The following is a 21,304-nucleotide window of genomic DNA, read 5'->3' on the forward strand; positions in this document are numbered from 1 at the left end:
AACTGTTCCACTTAAGTAGTAGCTCTGAGGACGATGTCATGTGCTTGTGCGAATAGGAAGTTTGAAGCGAATAGTAATTTGGTCGAATAATGCTGAATCGAATATATCATATATTATAAAGAAAATGAGCAGATTTGTCAAGACCCAAGTAACCAGCACAATATTTTTTTTTAAACTTAAACAAAGCATGCACAACTGTGTTTTTTTGTTGTTGTTGTTCAAAGGGAAGTGGAAGCAACTTGGGAAAAGTAGCACAATAAAACTTCAGGTAAAATGGAACTGATAACCCATAAAATACATTACATTTTAAAATTTAGAGCCTATAAGTCGGTTTAACAAGCTTTTAAACGTATAAAATTATGGAACCATGCCAGGGTAATATGTTCATTTAACCTTGAAGGGGGGCATTGCAGCAGTGCAGATCCTTCTTGAATGTGCACTTTTACGATACAGCACCCCTCCAATGCAGCGAAACCATCTTTACAGAGGGTTACACGCGGATTGTTATACAGTGTCTATTTGTTCATTTTGAATCTTAAAAATTTCCAATAATTTAAATTCAAATTCATGTGAATTCAAATACCATAATAGACCCTTTTCACAAATACACCACCTGACGGTGAGCTTTTTATCAGTTTCACTTCGCAACAGAGCATGGGATAGTTAGCGCCATCATGAGGGCATGAAAAGCAAGCCGTCAAATGCGCGAGTGCTGAGATGTTTGTGTTGGCTGCTAGTTCTCAGTATCATTTGCTGCAATCGCACTGCTTTCTAGTTTGAACGAGCTCCTAGTACTCTCCAATAAGCTTTCTGTGCTGCTTCCGCTGCACAATGAGCAATATTTTGTACCCTTCAACGGGTTGGACGAGCAGTTTGGCTTGTTATGACTGGCAATGCATGGATCCGGCCTGCAAGACACTCTCACTTGCGTGCCCTCCCGACGCGGTCCGCGTCCTGCAGGAACGCAAGAGGTGGCTGTGTGCGCTGCAAGAAACGCGCATCAGCGTCGCTGGGACACGGCCTGCGTCGTCTGCTGCGGTGCCCTCACAATGGCGGCAGACTGTAGTTCGCGTCCGCGGCGCTAGGGGCGCCCCTTTTTTGAAAAGGGTCTATATTCGTTTTCATATTCAAAATCCTCGAATATTTGCTCAAGACTATGTAATCACTATAAGAATCTGCAATGCCTAGGGCACAACACACAAGGGACGATGCAGCCGTGCACAAATCTACGTGAACGCTCCAGCAGCGCCACAATGCACCAGAGATAGAAAGGAAGTGCACGAAACAATACGCTCTTTTATTATACATAATGCGAAAACAATATAGACCAAGGCATTAAAATCAAGTACAACCAATGCATCTGTGACAGTGGCGAGGGATGAGGTGGTGGTGGCGATGAGAGGACAACCCCCGAGGAAGAGAATAAGGGAGAGGGTGCACATTCTTCTCAGGTGAGGTACAACCGGTGATAGTCATTTGTGCCAAATGGAGCGTTGCACTTGGGACACTTGCGCTGGCGGGTCTCGTAGCGCGTCTTGAGGCAGTCGTAGCAGAAGACGTGGAAGCATTTGATGAGCACCGCGTCCTTGCGTTTCACCTTGCAGGAGGGACAGGTCAGTTGCTCCTGCGACAAAGGAATGCGTAGCATTACGGTTGAGCGTCTGGCTGAGCCAATTTGCTTTTAAAGACCAGGGTTCATAGTACCCGAGTGAAACAAAATTCAGGGTTTTTAAGGACTGTCAAGGACCTAAAATAACACTTGAAACTGCAGAAAATGAAAGCACATTTTACAGCACAAAAAATTGTACTTCACTTTATTCGTACGGTGGGCATCATGAACGCACTCAAATTACCATGGACTGTATAGTCGCTTTTGTGTTATCAATGTATTTCGCACTCTTCATGTGACTTTTAAGGGCAGACTCTCCGATTGAAGACACGTCATAGCTCCTCCCCCATGAGAAGATTTCGCCTGATGCGAGTTTGACGTATTCAATGCAATCCACTCCCTATTGGCGGCAATGCATAACCAAGACGGCTGGCATTTGCACTTGCTAGGCATAGTTCCACCACAAGTGACGCGACTGCAAATATCCGTGCACACTTGCATAGTCTGCACAAAAAGACAGGCTTAGCTCTGTCGCAGCTGTAACCACCCAAGCGCTACCACAACTACAGTGTACTAGGAGAGTACACTGTACTAGTACAACAGTGCAATATGGCTAGAGAAAAGAATTGGATTGGATGGTTTATTGGCTTGAGAGCACATAATTGCCAGGCGTGCAAAATAAATCCACTAAATGATGGCTGAACGAACTTGGACAGACAAAATTCAAGGACTCTTTAAGGACCCGCAAACGAACTTATGAATTTTCAAGGCCTTCAAAATGCCATTTCATACTTCAAGGGTTTTCATGGGTTTCAAAGACTGCTACAAGCACTGTTTTAAATATGATGGTCTATTGTGTGATATACTTCAACAAAGAAATTTCGGTCTGTCTTTCTGTTGGTCTATGTGTAGCACAATTCAACTCTTCCCCCCCCCCCCCCCCCTCCCAGCAAATGTTTAAAGCACTTCCTCGGTGCCCAGCCATCTTGATTTCCATGCTGCGTTCATACTTGTGAAGATGGTCAATCAAAAAGCAAGTATTACACATATTTGAGATAAATATCAATATGTAAGTACTATAAGGGAGTGTGTTTATTACTAAAATGCATAGGTACATAATTCTAAAGAACACAGTGCTTATTACGCTGCGCTGACAATGCCACACTACGAACGTAAAAAGTGGGTGTTACCTATGCTTCACTAAAACGACACTGTGCTGCCACCTACCGATGGCTCTGCATTCTAGAAACAACTTTGGTTTCTTGAAATTACTGCCAGATGGCGACCATATCTCACGCAGCTCCTACTCACCGGTCTCCTTGCACAGAACGTCAATTAAACGTTTTATTCCCCCTCTACAGACAGAAGACTCCCATTTTTCGACGTCCTTAGCCAGCGAAGTACACAGACAACAAATTAATGTTGCAATCTAAAAAGCCTCAGTGAGAATGGGGTAACAATGCCATGTTGAATCAACTTGCGAAAAACCACTGCATGGAACAAAAACAAAAAGATGTTCACCTCACAGGCCTGCTTCCCTTTTCAAAGTTAAAGATGTCTGCATAAAGGCAGCACCAAGAAAATGTTGGAACTTCACTCTTCCAAACAGTAGCTCTTTCATGTAGCGTTTTCATGCAGCAACTTTCGCCTAATGAAGTCTGTTTTCCAACAAGTATCAAAGTCAATGTCCGATTTCCTGTACCCTCAAGCGATCGCGAAAATGTCAGGAAAATCGGCCAGTTCGGAAAAACGAACGCAAACGAAAACACACTTTTTAATACGTATTTTTCGCTGACCGAGAGGGTCGCGTCGGGAGTACAGGGTTCTCATTGCAATTCAGCACATGCATCGTTTAGGTGGCTTTGAAAAGATCCGCAAGAAAGAAAGGTAAAGAAAAAAGTCTGGTGAAGCCGACGCAACCGCATTTGAAAACACATAGGTGCAAAAAAAAGTAGCTTATTTTCGTTTGCACAACGTTCCACTTGCCCGTGATGATGTCTGCTTCAATTTCAGTTAATGTCATGCAGTCACTGTACACCAGTGACAGTCAGTGCTTGCGTCAGTTCCGAGCTCGTTGGCTATGTAGACACTGCCTCTTCGACTTTGGCGCCAAACTTGTCCGAATCTTCCGTAACTTGAAGGATTTCGTCAACGGCCAATCCGCACACAGCTCAAGGTCTTTGTCGGCGAACCCCTCAAAGTTATCCCGGATGGAATTGAAACACCGGCAATGTGTAAATCGTCGAAGGCAATGTCTACCACGGGTGGAAGTTTGTCGCACATGCTGTCCACTCCGGGCAAGACGGCCATCTCAGCGTCCTGTATGAAGCACAGGTGGCGAAAACAGTTCTAGAGGGTCTGTTGCATAACCACCTTCCCCGAGTCTACAAGCATGCAGACGGCAGACCATAGGTCAACAGCGTAGCTTTTCCCGCTATCGAAGCAACGGCTGCACAATGCCATGAGGCCTAAGCTACGACTGGTAATGAACTGGCGTGCACTGGATTGCGGCATTTTCGGTTTCGAGCGTACGACAGCCGTGGCACGGTGGGTACGAGGGTCCGAAAACAACCCAAATGGCGGCGGCGGTGGTATTGACTTGAAGTCTGCGGTTAGTGGTAGGTAACAAGTTAGAAAAATCTAATGACGAAAGCTATAAGCGTCTAGAATTTCAGACTTTTCAATATATTGACTTTATTGTGAACTTGACGGTGCCACAAATGAGTCCAGGAAATCGGGCATGTCTGGGATTTGGGGCATCCGTGAAATCGTACATTGACTGTACTACTGCTGCTACTACTACTATTACACAGACAAGTGAGCACACATCTAAGGCAGTTCAGAAGTACGTACATTTTCTACAAAATTAAAGCTCTAGTTTTTGCCAAATATCGCTAACAAGAGCACAAAAAAGAAACACAATAGGACACCTTGTACACACCTTGTACTCCTTGATCTCCTCCATGAGGACCTCATCAGTGTTAGTGGCCAGCTCAAATTTTTTTGCACGTTCAACCTTACGGCGTAGTGATAAGATCTCCTCTTGTAGCCTCTTGGTCTTGAATGTCTCTTGTGACAGAACTGCAGTGCGATCCGTCACTATGCTCTGCAACGGACACCGGTGCATGAACAATGCATTGTCTTTTACAGCAGCGTGTTCAAGTTAAGGATTTAGAGTGCATATAATGTAGCGCCCCTCATTTGCCGATAGTGAGAATAGCTGCACAAGCGTGACAGGCTTTTTAAAGAGCAAGCAATATATGCCTGAAGTATACAAATTATTGTGCGCAACAAAATTACTTAATGGTATCATGAAATGTGCCAAAATCACGGAGGAACAAATGAAAAACAACCGCATTGTGTTTCATTGGTTTGATCCTATAAAAATTTGTTGTATTTCGTGATGCCATTTCAATTATTATAAATATGAATCCATATCAGCTCAACCAGTCAGTGCTACTGAACAAAACTCAAATAGGATAAAATCCCTGCATGACCTTGCCACAAATTGATCCTTGACTGCTGAACTAAAGCATAGCTCCACCATAACACATCTGTAAGTACCAGCTGCACACCTTAACTTTCAAATACGAAGCCACGAGTCAAGCATTACGCAACATGCCGACCTCTCTGTCGTTGCAGCCATTCAGCGTTTGTGCTGTCTGGCACAAAATAGAAGCAAGGTAAAAACGCACACCCTTGCATGAGCATAGGCAGGCAAGTTGCTCACCTGCGCATCCCTGAGCTGTGCCAGGTATTTCTCCAAATGCAGCTTGAGGTCGGCTGCCGACTGGGCTGACTCGACAGCTTTGCGACGGTGCACCTCTGCGGCTTGTTGCCTCAGGCTGAGCTCCTTCTCGACAGTTGCCAGGCTGTTTTGCAGCAGACGCTCTTTCTCTTCAAGTTTGCGCACCACCTGGTTCTGGGCTTCCACCTGTTGGTTGCATGAGAAGCAAGCGCGCGCTCAGTTTTTTGTCACTTTTCACAGCCACGGATGCAGGAAATAGTGCTTCCAGGTAGCGCAGGTCCCACCAAATTTAAACCTCTGGTACCAGTTCCATTATTACCCCAACCTCGTCGTAGGCCCTCGAGGTAGATGGCAGAATGGGTGACAAAATAAACAGGGGTTGCGGATATCCCACAGGTGACATCAAGCGAGAGAAATGTACCTGGGCTGGCCCTGTAATGCTTCGAACAGACAACAGCTGAACACTAAGAGCAACAAAGATTGGGCACCCAGGGAGGGGAAACGCTGTCGGGGAAGGCAGGAGGTCAGATGCAGTGATGAAATTAGGAAGCTTGCCGGGATAAAATGGAATAAACTGGCACAGGGTAGATCACTACAGAGGGAAAGTCTCATTACACACGTCTCATAACAAAAAAGTAATGCAACAGAAAAAAAGAACTACACTGGTTGAGTTCTACAAAAGCATCAACAAAGACAAGTGCACAGTTTATTATTACATATACGAAACTTACTGCTCATAACTAGCATCCATAAAATATTGACATGTATAGATAAATAGCGTTCAGTTTATACGGAGAGGTAAAGGTGCATACATAATTTTTCACAGAAAGCTTTGCACTCTTTCTACGTTCTGCTGCCTGTCTAACCTTAACACAACTTGGTGAAAATAGTGAGCCCCTATACAGCGTTTTATACATCAAGGTGCACGCAAAATATAAGCTGGCTAGACGTCTTGTAGCAGATGCATCTGGAGTCAAGAAGCAGTTGAATAATTTTGCTACGTGTAATGTGACTTTTTTTTTTTTTTGATTTTGGACTGAGTATTAAAATAAAGATGCTTCGTGCATTACCAATAAACGAACCCCGTCATTTACATGGTTCATTTAGCATAGCATCTCATGGCCTCCGCAATCAGTTTCGGTAGCGCGCAGCCAGAGCCAACGACGAAATTTAAGCTTGAGACGCACAGACTTATATAGTTTCAGTGTTTCGCGGCGCATGGAACGAGAAAGAGCAGAAAGGAGACACGTTTTCGTCTTCATTCCATGTACTGCGAAACCCTGAAATTATGCTGCACCAACTAGCCCGACGCTCAACTTTAGACCAATAGCCCATAATGCCATACATGAAGCACAACAATGCGAAAGCTACGCAAGCATGCCGTTCAGCCAGCAAGATGAGCAAGTACACATGTCTCATGCTAGGCTTTAGTCTTCATAAACGCTCGTGCAAGCCGAACGTGAGCCCACGTGTAATGTGACAAAACAGGCTGCAAATTAAACACAAAGTGACACCAAACAATCCAGAACAGCTTATCGACAACCATATGACGGGGTTCGTTTACTTACATCTGACGCACAAAGCATCTTCATTAGCTACTCAGCCTAAAGCCAAAAATAAATCGTATGACAGGTGGTAAAATCATGGCACTATTTCAATGAGTGAGCACACATAGTGCAAGAATCTTGCTAGTAGCCTCCACATCGTTCCACCTGAGGTATGAAACGCAGGTATACAAATTTTGCTGGCTGAACTTCTTGCATAGCCTCCACATTGTTGCATCTGATGCATGAAACAGTTTATATAATAATTGTTAGGGTTCACTGCCCCAAAACAGCAATATTATCATAAGGCATGCCAGGGATGAAGTTTTGTAGTGAGGGTCTCCAGACTGAACTTCAACCACCTGGGGTTCCTTCACATGCACCTAAATCTAAGCACATGGGCCTCAACCATTTTCGCCTTCATGGAAAATGTGGCGGTCACGACCAGGATTCGATCCCGCGACCTATGACGCATCGAGCGGAGTACAGGAGCCACTGACCTGGTCTTGGAGGCGCGCAGCCTGCTCCATGAGCGCCACCTTCTCGTCCTGCAGCAGCTTGTGCACCTGGGTGGACTTGATGCGCTCTGACATGAGCTTGAAGTTGGCATCGTCCTTCTCGCGCAGCTGCTGCAACAGCCGCAGGTTCTGCTCCTGCATGTCCTCGAACGCTTGGCCCGTCACTTCCATCTCGCTCAGCAGGGCCTCCTCCTCCTGCTTCTGGGCGGCTAGGCTCTTGTGCAGGTTGTTCACCGTCTCCTCCAGGGCCCGGATCTTCTTCATGGCGTCCTCGTCGGCCAGCTTCCGGCGCTCCTTGCGCTCGTGCTCCACCAGCTTCTTCAGCTGCTGCCGGTGCTCCTCGGCCTCGGCGCGCGCTTTCTTCTCGGCCGCCATGAGCTGCACATTAATTTCCAGAAAAGAAAGGGTCACCATACGCACCGAATGAATGACGAAAGAATGCACAATCGTCACAGCAGGAAAACACGTAGACAATAAAAAACAAAACCCTAATCTCGGCTCATCACAACGCTCAGCGTTTCAGCATCAGTAAAGGCACACCGCTTTTATTGCGATAGCAATTATATGGACACACTCACCTGAATTTCGCCGAGAGTGTCGGCATCGATGTCATGCACCGTATATGTATGTATATGCATGTTCCAGAACGATGTATGATGTCAATTTATACTTACTTATTTCTTGTTTATTTGTTACTCATGTCTCGAGCTTACGTTTTGGCACCTTTCGCCCTTTTACTTGTTGTACATGTCTTTGTTAGCCCCCCTTACTCAATGCCCTAACCAAGGGCCTGTAAGGTACCTGTAAATAAATAAATAAATATATGTATCTACATATCTGAAAACACAAGGAAGAAAAAAATCCAGAAAAAAAGACCCCAACACATGGAATCGAACGTGGGACCTCCGCGTCATGATTGCGAGGCGTTAACCACTGAGCCATCGAGGGGTACCTCCTTCAATGTTCAAACGGCAAGCTATTTATATCTACCACTTACCGCTGTTGGCAGGCATCTCGGGTGGCAACTATCGTGTTGTCAGCATTATCAGCAAGATGGCGCAGTGAGTGAGCAGTGGCTCTTATCTCTCACACGTACTTTGGCCCGCGTAGAGAATAAGGGGGTGTACGCTCGATCACGTGCCCCTTATCTTGCAGTGGGGAGGATCGTACGTTTTGGCTAGCCTGGGGGGCTTCGCCGGAACGTTTCTATTGTAGTTACCGAATGCATAAAGGTCACTGCAATCGTTGCACAGCCTCCGTATGTGAAAAGGGCACAATTTTCAGACACAGCGAAGCAACAACTGAGACGCTTATTCGCGTTCATCTGTATCTGTGAGTACGCTTCGTGCGTCATAGTCATTTGTGCGTTAGAAACACAGGGCACGTTTGGATCTGCTCTCCATTCTGCGCGTGACCTTCCAATTTGTTGCTATCGTGTTCATTGCTTCGTCTTTGCCGCAATGCTGCGACTTCTTTACACCGCCAAAGTCACACAACTCGTCTGCATCAAAGGCTTGTTAAGGTCATCAATGCAGAGACAGCCCTCAGGATTTGGGAAAAGTCATTCGAGTGTGACACTGGGAAAACCATCCTGCTTTAAACCTTTTCAAACCTGCCATTGCTCAATGTGATCATATTAGAGATGAACCGGCAGTGTGCATTTTTAAGACATGGCATGTATGCAGGCTATCCTTGTTGAAGACTTGTGAAAAAAGCAGAGAAGGAAATGCTACATAAAGCGACAGTGAGGATAAAATCTCGATGCGAGAGAGCTACGGTGCGTGACCACATCCACACTGGTTTTACAAGCGTTTCTGAGCAAGGCCCGCGTGGACTGTAAACAAGGCGTAGTATTGTGTCCAACCTTGCTGAGCTATGCAATACACAGAAACCACATTTCAATACAAAGACAGCACACATGACGCACATACTACAACAAAGAACAGGGGATGGGTACTGCCACTTCCCACAGTCCTTACTGGGCAGTGCAGTTTTAGTACAAATGAACACAATGACATTTGCTTCAATCTGCTCACCTGAACCTTGTCCCTTTGCTCCTTTGGTGCCCCCTTGTACATGTCCAATAGAAGCTTTAGTTCCCGTTGGGCCTCTTGCGACTTCCTGCAAAAGCACACACCTCCACATCTCAGGCACATGTTTTGCCCCGAGCGTGGCCAGGACCTTACGTCAACACAATGTTTGCAGTAGTTCTTACACAGAAAAGAAAATGACTTTTACAGTTACTTTAGAACTCTGCAGAGGCGCTTCAGAGAGGCAACGCTACAGTGAATCCTCATTCACATTTGCACCACGAGGGCATGCGTGAATGGCCTCTATTACAAACTTCTTGCCGTAAAAAGTGAATTGGTCAGATAGGCAGTCATTTTTGAACCATCTGCTCCCCCCTCCCCCTCATTCAGAGGAAGTGAATGATGTTGTCGAGTTTCAATACGTTTTATCTAACTTTTGCAGCACAGGTATTCACGAACTTCACAGTGCTGATTCTTCATCTTTACAAAATGGCAGCTGACGATGACTCCGCAATGAAAAGATGGCTCTAACCATTAAGACTAGGACGACACGAGCAGCATGACGAAAGATGGTGCCATCTTTTCACTGTAGAGGAATTGCCTCCTTTTGATCCACGTAGTCGCAGACGGGAGCAATAATGGCTGTTGTCTGACAAGCACAGCCGAAATACTTTCCCATCCTTCAAAAGGAGCTGTTGGTTACAGTGGTAGCAATGTATATGCTCTTGTACTTCCAATTTGCTGCTTTTCCTAGTACCCATCATGGGGACCAAAATACATGAAGCAGGCTTGAAAAGCTTGTTTCACTATTCCTACAGCAATTTGGCAGCAGCCATTTCTGTCTTTGGCACAAAAAGCTGTTCACAGACTAGTGAAGGCAGGTGTTCTGCCACTGCTTAATGTTTGAAGGATCTGAACTCAACCTGCGCACCGTAGTGTAATGCTGCTAGGATTCAGCTAATGCAAAAGCTGAATGTGGTCTTTCGCCATGGCACTAAGTGGCATGCCTTACTTTTTTAGAGTGGAATGTGGACACAACTTCTGCAGGCTGTATATGTGTGCTTCATCTTTGATTTGATTGCAACAGTACAGCAAAAAGTTCCACTGCACTGGCCAGCCTAGCTTGCAAGTAACTTCCAGAAAAATACGGCCAGCTCCAGCTATCAATGATTTTCAATGATCAATGACGAAAGGGGAATGTCACATCGATCGTCAACTATGAGAGGTTAATGTCGGGAAACTGTGCGACACGGTACGACATTGCCTCAACAACACCAGTCCATACTATGTTAGTGGTGCACACAATAAGAATGCTCCCAATGCTCACTGGGGCCTTCAAATCGCGCATGGTTGGCAGGTGCCTTGCACAAGGCAATCCATGCAAGTATTCTTTACACTCATAAGCAAAAAGAAATGCCAACTGACTTCTCTTATGAACTAATAAGTCCCCCAAAGAAGCACATGATAACGAATAAAAAAAAGAGAGTGGGGACGGGGGGAACGCACTTGAGCTGCGCCTTGAGGTCGCGTATGATGTCTGCGTCGCTCTTGCCTTTCTCCCGCTCTGGGATCGTCTCTTCCTCAACCCTGCAGTCTTCCTCATGGCGCGACACAGGTGTGTCCTCCCCGCCGCGTCCACCACCGGCTCCCAAGCCGCTAGCGCTGCCTCCCGACCCCACCGTGCTCGTGCTGGCACCCGACGACATTGGCGTCGTGGGTGCGTCATCGCTACGTGTGGAGCCGCCCTCGCCTGATGACGACGGTGCTGATGGAGGAGCAGAGGCAGAGGTCACAGCCACATTAGACATCTCCAGCATCTGCCTCAGCTGCAAGAGGGGGAGAAGAAGAAAAAAAAACACCGGAAGTATAGAGTGGCGTTTCCCTCCGGCCAGGAGTTCTTTGAGGTGTAGCATACCTCATTTGTGAACACAACGCCCATTACACATGAAGAAACTGACACACTATGTGGCACTGCTCATAAGCACATCTTTCCTTTAACATACTACATACACCTGTATATTTACATATTCAAGACAAGTGATCTGATTACTTAAAAAAAGAAAAAGAAAGACAGAACGCACTTATGTGATTAACAAAAGCATAACAGCAAAAGTTGCAGTAACGCCTTTAAACATGCTCCTACTTTCAGCCACTTCGAGTGTATAAAAGTGTTTCTTGATAAATCGCTTCTCTTTCAACATTCATTCCGAGTATGCTAACCAAACACACATTATCCGTGCTCAACTATTACCATGCTACGTATCGCAAGTACTGCGACAGAAGAACCACTCAGCACAGCAAGTGTGCATTGCACGAAGACATCAAACGCTGACAGAGGGAGAAAACGCAATTGAGTACCACAAAAGTTTGTAACAGTGTTCAACTCTTAGGATGCAACAATTTTTTTTTTCACTGAGGTGTTCACACAAGAGAAACAAGGCACAAACAAGAAGAGCAGGAAAAGGGAGCACAACAAGCAACTACATGCTTCTCCGTATTAGAAGGTTAATTACATGTACGCAATAAGACGTGACACACCAATAATGCAGGAAGAAAAGGACAAAAAGAAAGCAGGGTGGAAGGTTAAGCAAGTTGGTTAGTATTCAATTTTGTATATATTAAAAGAAGAAAAAAATGACACAGGGAATAGAAACCCCAAACAACAGAAAATTAGTAATATAGTACTACTAAAATGAAAATAACATTAGCCGATGTATACTTACTCCGCTAAACGCAGCTATACTTACACTGCTCTCAACTGTCACGTAACAAAAGAAATGCAAATGGCAATAAGAAAGACATCAAAGAAGGGACAAATCAGATCTGCTGGCAAGAAAGTGGGAAGAACTGCTCATCAGATACACAACTTGACACAACATAGCATAGGTTCCTCTGGAAATGGTCATTGTATCGCGTCAGCAAACCATGGCTATGTATTTTCATTTCTCTCTAATGGTTCTGATAAAGGTATCTGACAGTAAAATACCAGAAGGCCTTGCCAGTTTTAATCAGCAAACTAATAGACAAGCTGCACACAGTTTCCAGCATATGCTGTATTATATATCTAAGGCTGGCCCACCTTGGAGCGCTAAAATGTGTTTGACTAGGTGCCACACTCGTGCTCAGGTGATTTCCACAGCCTGCTACAAGATGGTGCTAGTTAACTGATAACTGTCTTGCTAACTGTGGCATCGTCATTGTCACCGTATCGAGCCAGATCGCATGGCATAGACTGCTTGTTTTAAAGGTAATAGCCCTACTGAGGTGCACTTGTTCGGCCCCAAGAAGTGCGCACTGCTCATAGATTTTGAATGCATGGCACATGGCTTCAGTTGAGGCTGCCAACATGAGCTTCAGGGTGATCGGAATCTTGGGCAATACTTAGTGACATCTCTGGGAGAGCCTTAATGAGGTGAGCTCGTCAAATGACAAGGGCACTAGATGCAACCGTGATGGCAGGGTAACAGCGCTCACTGTCAAACGGCAGTAGCAGCATCACTCAGCACAGCAGTCTGAGCCAGCCTTATCTGAAACCCATGCTAAACCAAAAATGAGAGTGCAGGCTTTACACAATTAAACAAGGTAGTGTATTTAACAAACCAATAACACCTTCACTAGCTGGATTTCAACCGCATGCTGACGTGATAATCCGCACGTCATACAGCTCCCACAGCAAGTGCTAAGCTTCCAAACAGCATATGTGCCTAGTCATCATGCATAGTGGTAGCCCTTTGCTAACAAAGCGCCAAATTTTATTTGCCTTCACATCCAATGCGACTTCAGCAGTACATGGAGCAGGCACTGCAATTGAAAAGCATTTGAAACTTCTCCTGCTAGCTAGAACACCACTACAAACTGTGCACTATGAGATTGTTCACGGTCACAATGCACTATCTCCTTTAGAGGTGTCCATAATAATGAAAAAGTAGTAGCCGCATCACTGGATGTTTTGGATCCTCGTCCTCTTTCCTTTTATAGTTTAATTTGCTCCCTTTTCTAGGCTACACAAGATACAATAAACAAAAAATGGCCTGTCGCTGAATACCATGCCGGTTGAAACAGGCGCCAAAGTTCCAAACAGAAATGGTCACGTTCGGAAACACTGGTAATGACATCAGTAATGAGTTTCCTCCATGTCACACCTTGTGGGGCAGGACAAGTCATTAAGCACTGCAGTGTACGTTGTGGGATAGGGGACCAAGAAATAGCCATCCACATACAGATGCACATGCACAAACCCAGAACAGTTGACATGACAGAGCGAATAGCACATGAAGACCTGCACTGTGGACACAGCTTTTGCATACGCAAGTGGAGAAATATGGCACGTAAAGGTGATCGCACACACGAGCAAAAAAAAAAAAAAAACCCCGACATAAAGAAACTTGTCAATATGGTTGATTGGGCTTGGTGATTCACATGAAGTACTTGTTCCTAGCTATTCTGTCCGCGTCTACGTATAGCAATCTTTTTCAAACAATCATAAAGAAACTACTGAAGGCAAGTGCAGCGAGGGAGCTCACCTTCTGCACCTCTGATTGGGCCTCGCGCAGCTTGCGTTTGTTGCGGGAAACCTCACTCTTGAGCTGCCTGTTGTGGCTCTGCAGGCTCGTTATAATGTGCCGCATCTCCCGGTTGATTGGCTGAGCCTGCTCACTGGACACCGACGATGATTCAAACTCGATGCGTAGATTCTCGTACTCTCGGCGAATCTGCATGCGCGACGGGTATGTAGCACTATACTAGGTCGCACAACACCATCAATGTTGACTAGGAGTAGTGGTCCAAGACTACCTGCGCAATGTTGTCCTCGAGGCGGATGACGTCGGAGCGAAGCTTTTTCTGGGCAGCCAGCTCGTCGCTCTCCATCTGCTCAATCTGGCGCGTGTAATAGTTCTTGCTGGTCGTCATGGTGTTCCGACACTCGTCTAGCTGCGTCTTCAGCTGCATGCTCTCATTGTACAGCACCGAAAACTGGCTCTGTAGGCACTTGTACTCGGCCGTGCTCACCACCAGGCTCTCCGGCAGCGACCGCAGCTCCAGCCGCAGCCGCTCTACCGTTTTCAGGGCCTCCTACGCAACGTGGCCGGTTACTCTCGAATACGAGAGAACTCCTCGGTCAAACCTTTTGGCAATGAGCCACCGTGCAAACGCACCTTGTGGTCGTGCTGCAGCTGCTCCAGTTCGAGCAGACGTGCCGATGCCAGCTCCCGCTGCTCCTCCAGCTGGCTCTGCAGGTCCTCCAGGCGCAGGTTGGACATTCCTCCACCACCTGAACCACCACTAGAGCCAGCCGTGGGCACGGTGTCACAGCCATCCACCTGCACACGCACAAACACGCAGTCGCATTTCACATCTGGAGAATCAGGGCGCAATCCTGCAGCTGTTCTGGAAAAGAAGGTTCTACAGCGTGTCAGGGCCCATTTGGCGGGCAGATGCGAAAATAGCAAGTGGAAAAGGCAGTGCTGTGGATCATTTTGTCATTGGCAAGCCCAAGAGCATGCACAGAACAGATTGAGATGCCATTCCGTCTGATAGAACGGTCTCTGGACAACTTGAATTGAATCAAAACATAACTGTTTCATCCAGCTTACTAAATCAGCCTGCTTTTGTGCCTAGTTTGGCCGAATACCGCACCAATAATAAGCAAAAACAGCAACCAGCCCTTCACTCCACAGAACGTCTCGTGAAATTAGGACACAACCTCACATCCAATCAAGACACAAATAATTTGTTAAGGTCATTGCACTCTTCAATTTCAAGCTCTGAAATACAATGCCTGCAAATACTGATGTCCAGCTATAATAATATTTCATTATGACAGTGCGATGTCAGTGAATGTTTAAGAATACCAAGTGGTCAAAATTTCCGGAGCCTTGCAATACGGGGTCTCTCATAATCACAGCTTGATTTTAGGACGTTAAACTCCAGATACGTATTTTACTTCATAACGAGCTAAACACATTTTTTTAATTTCTTCAGCTTACCTCTCAGCTGGGTGCTTCCTCTCGTTCTCTTGTGATGTTGCCTTCTCTCATACAACGTATACAACATTCCGTACCAGAGTCTCACCCCAAGTGCCCTTCCCGCAGAAATACTAACCACACAGACCAGCAGTGCATACTAATTTCACAAATAATTGGACTTCAAGTCCATTCGGAAAGCTGGTATCGCTTATTTTACCATACTAATAGCAGCTGTATGGCTATGAAAGGTAGGCAGGCAACTGGATGAAACAAAACAGCAACCGACGAAGGAGGCCTCGGCATGACTGCAATCGAAACGACAAAAAGAAAAAGTGCAAACTTCCACTTAATAAAAGAACTGGTTTGTTCAGACTAGCATTATGATCATTTGTAGTAAGTCATTTTGTACTTTAAAAGGGATCATGACGCCCCCGCCAGGCTCGTTAAAGAAACATCCTGCGAAAAGCAGACGCAGCTACGAACTGCTCAGCCAAATATTACAGCCATCCGAGCCGCGCAAAGGCTACAGGCAAGCGCAGCACGAAGTTGCTATTTTCTCAGGTGTCCTCTTTTCAAACACAGGCCGATTCTCACTCTCCAAGGCGTTTTACAAGCCAAGCACAAGGGGTGGTTTGTGGCTGTTTGCATGAAGGTTTTTTTCGACATCTCCAGAAAAATGTGGGAATTGAGGCTAGCTCGCGGCCTTTGCGCATGCTTTGCCCCCTTTTCTGCCGTTCTCATGTCCCGACATGACTCACTTCCTCCACTGTCTGCTGCGCTGGGAGAGCGAGAGGATTGTTTAACCCCTCTCACCGGGTAGCGGATGTCAAATGTGGCCCCATGTGCGAAGTTTCTCCGGACGTATCGCACGCGCGCGCATCGGGAGTGAGTGAGAGAGACTTCTCCAGGGACGACATGGGGGTAAGCAAGTTTTTCTTTTCCTTCTTTCGGCTCCCTTTGTTTGAGTCTCGTTTGGACTTCGCCAACAGCGCCTTGCACCCACGGCGAAATCTTAGCCTGTGTCGCCCCCCTTCCGAACGCTAGGCCGAAGAGTGGTGTGGTGTCCTAGTGCGTGGCCAGGATACGCCGACCCGCATCTCTCCGAAGCCAACACGAGCGCCTTTGCCCTCGCTCGAGCGACCGGGCTTTTGTCCCGGCGTCTCCATGAATCACTTTTACCATGGAGACGTGCTCGCGGCACCCTGTGTAGAACTTTTTGCTCGTGGCGTGGATAAGCCCATTTGCTCTCTCGCCGCGCCTTTGTAACGGGCTCTGTACTACGTTTTTGGTGTTGCCACAGGCAATAAAATGTTGCGACCTTGAGCAGTACCGTATTCTCGCCATGGCGACAGTTAACGCGTGCCCTGCGGCCTGCTGAGACCGAACCAGCACTAGTGGCCGTAATCCTTTGGGATACATATTACTACAACATATGCTCAGAAATCACTATAACACAGTGTGCTCAGAAATCACTATAGAGCCCTCAGGGTTTGTCACTGTTGGTTGCAAGCATGCTTATTCGAATGGCAAGCAAGAAAGATGTGGCCGTGAAGTGTGAATATCCATGGGAGGCTTCCAGAGCAATAAACAAGCCTCAACGAGCTTCATTAATTGGCACTTTTTACTAAAGTCACCAGCTTTCCTTCATGTAGAGAGAAATAATGAGCATTTAATTACACATCCGCTACACTTCCTTTTCGCAGCTCAAAGTTAATGTTTGCAAACACCCAAAGGTTCTCAAATGACTCAGCTGAATATACTAGGAGGAGTAGAACTGAACACATTCAGTTTAGTAAATTTCCAAAGGCCTCTGAAATCAAGTTCAGGTACCACAAAAGAATCTGTCAGCCATCAACAGAGACAAGTTCTAAGAGTTCTAAAGGGCAAATTTATCTTTAATTTCCCAAGTTAAAAACAAACGGCAACATTGACTAGGTAATCCCAGTGACGAGCCCACTGACCTGGAAGCTCTTGATGCGCTGCAGGCAGTCAGCCAGGTGACAGTCGAGTTTCTCTTCGCGCGCGCGCACTTTGCTCAGCTCGTATTCAAGCTCCTCGACGCGATTGCGCAGTTCGTCATTCTTGGTCTGCATTGAGTCCACCTGGTCCTGGTGCTCCGAAAACTGCAAAACAATATTATACAATATCACACACAAAGCAACCCCGTCACAAGTAGGCAACGCAAAGACAGTGTGGAAACAGCATAATGTAATGTTTCCTTTCACCCTACGTATTCCTTTCTCGTGAGCTGCTTCTCACGACCTGCCAATTGACCAACAATGAGAAAGAAATAGACGAATAATGGACCTCTTTCATGATCGTCGAGCTAGCTGTCCTGCTATGCAGGTCGCCCAGCTGATGGCTGCTAGTCATTTACTGTTAACAGCATCTTTAAAGGCAGTCCGCTTGCGCTACAACGTGAAATATGCAGGTTTAGTTCTCTTGACATCATGGCATCCTAGACATCATGAACATGCCCAAGCACGCGAAACCACGACTTCGTCTCCACTTGAAGCGCAACCGGTGCCACCAATAACATTATTGGGCAAAAACACAGTGCAGGGAAGCGCACTCGTAGGCTATAAAAAAGGTCTATTGAACTGCTGCAGCACTATGTCTGCCTTGGATTTGATGAGAGGCACCACAATATGACTATGAAGATTACAGGATATATTTCAGCCCATCCCATAGACATTCACCTCGTTTCAGTGCCTACAAAAGTTGCTCAGTAACAGCGGACAGCTATCGAGAGAAGCAAGCAAAGCTGAAATCCACCCTCTACAGCAGTGGCTCTCAAGTGGAGTTCAGCACAACTCCGGGGGGGGGGGGGGGGTCGAGAAAAACCAAGAAGCTGTGCTGCTCTGTTGTATAACCCCCCTTCCCACCTTCCTTACTCTCATTGCATGGGGTCCCTCATCTATTCCACAAGGGTTTCCAGAAATTTATGGCAGAGAAACACTGCTCTACAAGTGCTGCATACAGTGGGGCTCTTCAATTTTCAGGCCTCTGGCAGCTCTCTGGCAGCCAGAGCTAGCCCACGGGTCAGTCAGCTAGTTCCTGTCTGGACAGGAAACAGTGTCGTGGTTGCGTTTGTGGTAAACTCGAGACAACCCGAAGCTGCCCGAAGATCGCAAAATCGAATGCTGGGACAGCCAGCGTAAACGTAAACAAACTCTATCGTCGCGGCCACAAACGAAACAATACGCTGCGTGCGCGTTGGGTTCTTTCTGCATTTTCTGCTTGGAAATACGTAGCTAAGCTCCCCAAAAAGCTGAAATAATATCTTCGAGCGTATGCATTTGGGGTACGACTTCGTACGCTCACACGATCACTCGCCGCGTCCGCTAACAAAACAGCCAGCTGGTGCACGCCTCTTCGAGAACGATGCAAGGTGAGCAGCCGCGACGCTAATGGCTTAACAAGCTCACGCCTTTTTAGTACATGTAACAGTCACTGCACAACACGTCGCGAAATCACGTGAAAGTGACCGTGTCCCCAAAATAGCTCGAGGATATATACCTGCTCAGCTATCAAACACGCGTTGACCAACTTATGTTTTTGTCTAAGGTTTAGAAATGCGTAGGTATCGGTACCACGAGTGCGCGTCGTATATAAAGTTTTGCATGGCACGTTTTCGACCCATTTTGGAACTTGGCTGGCACTAAACAAATGTCATGTATATCAGCTTTGATTTGACCTAATAGGTCATAGTACATACTGCGCGGCGTCATTACGAAGAGGTGAAAAAAATACAAAGCCAACGATAAAATGGGCAATGAAAGGATGTATACATTTCTTAATCCATTCTCCTTTTTTTTTTCTCGCGCCGTACCGTATAGTATCATACCACATATGCTGGCCCATAGATACAAATATGTTTGCACGTCGTTCGCGATCAGCGAGCATCACCAACAGTTTAGGGCCCTATATCACCATCGAAGATCAATCGAGTAGTCAGGACAGAAGTTCTAAGAAGTTCACGCATGCACACATACGACGGAGAGAGCTAGTTTGACCACAATCGTCTTCGCTAAGTGCATAGAAAGCATGCACGGCTCCACAAACGACTACTACAAAAGAAAAAAAAACTCCACAGTTGTCTCCATGCATGCATATGAACGCGTAGTACAGAACTTTCAAGGCATGTGCACGACGCAGTCAGCAGGCAACAGTTCGCCTCGTTGTTCACATGAGGAAGATTCACGGGAAACATAACAAAAGCAATGAACAGTAGCTGTAAACACTCGCCGCCACTCGTAATCGCCTCATCTCGCAAGGCGGAACACGCATAATGACAAGTGAAGGTGCAGTTTCTAAAGATGGAGCCGATGGAGCGATTTCTAAATGACTTTCAGAATTGTTAATTCCATACTAGATGCTGCGCTATAATTTCTGAATCTCATGTTCTTAGGAGCTTTGACTATCAATTATCAGCGTTTTCTGACCATACTAAAGAAGTGTTGCAGGGCCTTCTTCAGTAATAATATCACGACACATTTCAACTCTTACCTCAGTAACCAAACGAAGTCAAGCCAATTTCATATCTAGGGCATACATTCTCCTTCTATTACATATAATTTAAATGTATATACTCCATGTCTCATCTCTGCTTGATTCAACTACAATGAACTGAAAGTACCGAAATACCCAAATACATGTTCCTATCACAAAATTGCAATCTGTCGAGCCCTCACAAAAATGGCGCCGAGCACGTACCATACCTTTTCGGCATCTGCTAGCCCTTCGGGGCGAAAACCCAGTTTCGAACGCAAACCTAGCCGGCAAAGGTGGTTCTTGACGTGGTTTACACGTGGATGACCTTCGGGTCGGTTAAAAACCAAAAGTTCACCAGGTCGCATCCGTGTGACACGACAAACACAGAGAGAATTGTTTCTCGCGAAAGTTTACAAAGCGAAACATGCTCAAAACCTACCAGAGAGCTTCCAATACTGATTGTTGTGGAAGGGTCTCGCAACCCTCGGGCTCCCCGCGGGTCGTCAGAACCGTCAAACCTGATAAAAACGAACGCCAACCGGAAGTGCGCCGCGGGGGGGGGGGGGGGGGGGGGGGGTAGTGCAGTTTGAGAAAAACGAGCGCGCTCTGGCTGGCTCTGGCAGCCCATGGGTAGCCATAGGAGGAAAATCGAAAAGCCCAAGTGGCACACCTCAGCGGAGTGAGTAATTAACCCTGAAATTCACAAATAAATATTCAGTACAAGCCTCCAGCACAGTCAAGCCCACATATAACGGCCCCACTTAAAACAAACTTTCGCTTAATACGAACGATACCCGCGTGGCCGTGGAAATATACATTATCTCTATGGCACAAAAACACAACGAACGTTTCTGAGCCCTGCCGATCGGTTACAGCGAATGGAGTCGGCGCTCCGGTGACTTCACAGGACATCACTTTCGACCACGGATAAGCCATTGGCAAGGTGCCCATACATTCCTATGGATAAACAGTTTTATTTTTTATTTTATCAATATTGCTTTTAATTTTAATGCCCAATATATGACACCGACCCTACCTTGTGACCATATAGTTGTCGCTCTCTCCGACTGCTGTTTTGTAATGCACTCCTTTGTCCTTTGTCCAGCTTCCCCACCTACTTTAACAATTAGGGATTCACTCCACGTGCGTGCTGACTGAGCATACAGCCGGCGCAGGCTACTCTCGAAAGCAAGCTACCCGAACTACCCTCCCTCGCAGCTCCTTCGCCAGTCTTCACCGCAGCACTGAGCCCCATTCTTAATCCTCTTTGTCCCCAAGAATCTATCTTTGCAATGCTGCCTCATCCGTTTTTTTTTTTTTTTTAATTTTTTTTCTCTGGCTAGAAAGAGCCCAGAGAAGTTACATGCGTGCTTGTTTCTCTAATCACATGTGCGC

The 21,304-nt window shown here is 46.3% G+C and overlaps 1 protein-coding gene across 5 annotated transcripts in view; it reads right to left on the bottom strand.

Moving 5' to 3' along the window:
• Positions 1-1,276: 1,276 nt before the first annotated feature.
• Bre1 (E3 ubiquitin-protein ligase Bre1) overlaps positions 1,277-21,304 on the bottom strand; it is a 35,008-nt gene continuing 14,980 nt past the window's right edge. For 4 of the 5 annotated variants that reach the window (XM_037422865.2, XM_037422840.2, XM_037422857.2 and 1 more), the window contains 10 exons: positions 17,377-17,538; positions 14,606-14,770; positions 14,244-14,522; positions 13,973-14,161; positions 10,956-11,275; positions 9,456-9,540; positions 7,402-7,797; positions 5,340-5,543; positions 4,551-4,715; positions 1,277-1,624 (listed from right to left, as the gene is read on the bottom strand). In XM_037422865.2, coding sequence (XP_037278762.2) covers positions 1,448-1,624; positions 4,551-4,715; positions 5,340-5,543; positions 7,402-7,797; positions 9,456-9,540; positions 10,956-11,275; positions 13,973-14,161; positions 14,244-14,522; positions 14,606-14,770; positions 17,377-17,538 — 2,142 coding nt within the window. In that variant the 3' untranslated portion in view covers positions 1,277-1,447. Of the gene's footprint in view, positions 1,625-3,365; positions 3,929-4,550; positions 4,716-5,339; positions 5,544-7,401; positions 7,798-9,455; positions 9,541-10,955; positions 11,276-13,972; positions 14,162-14,243; positions 14,523-14,605; positions 14,771-17,376; positions 17,539-21,304 lie in introns of those variants that run through there. The other variant, XM_075890108.1, reaches the window with a different exon arrangement.

Source organism: Rhipicephalus microplus, chromosome 3 (assembly GCF_043290135.1).
Source record: "Rhipicephalus microplus isolate Deutch F79 chromosome 3, USDA_Rmic, whole genome shotgun sequence".
NCBI lineage: Eukaryota > Metazoa > Arthropoda > Arachnida > Ixodida > Ixodidae > Rhipicephalus > Rhipicephalus microplus.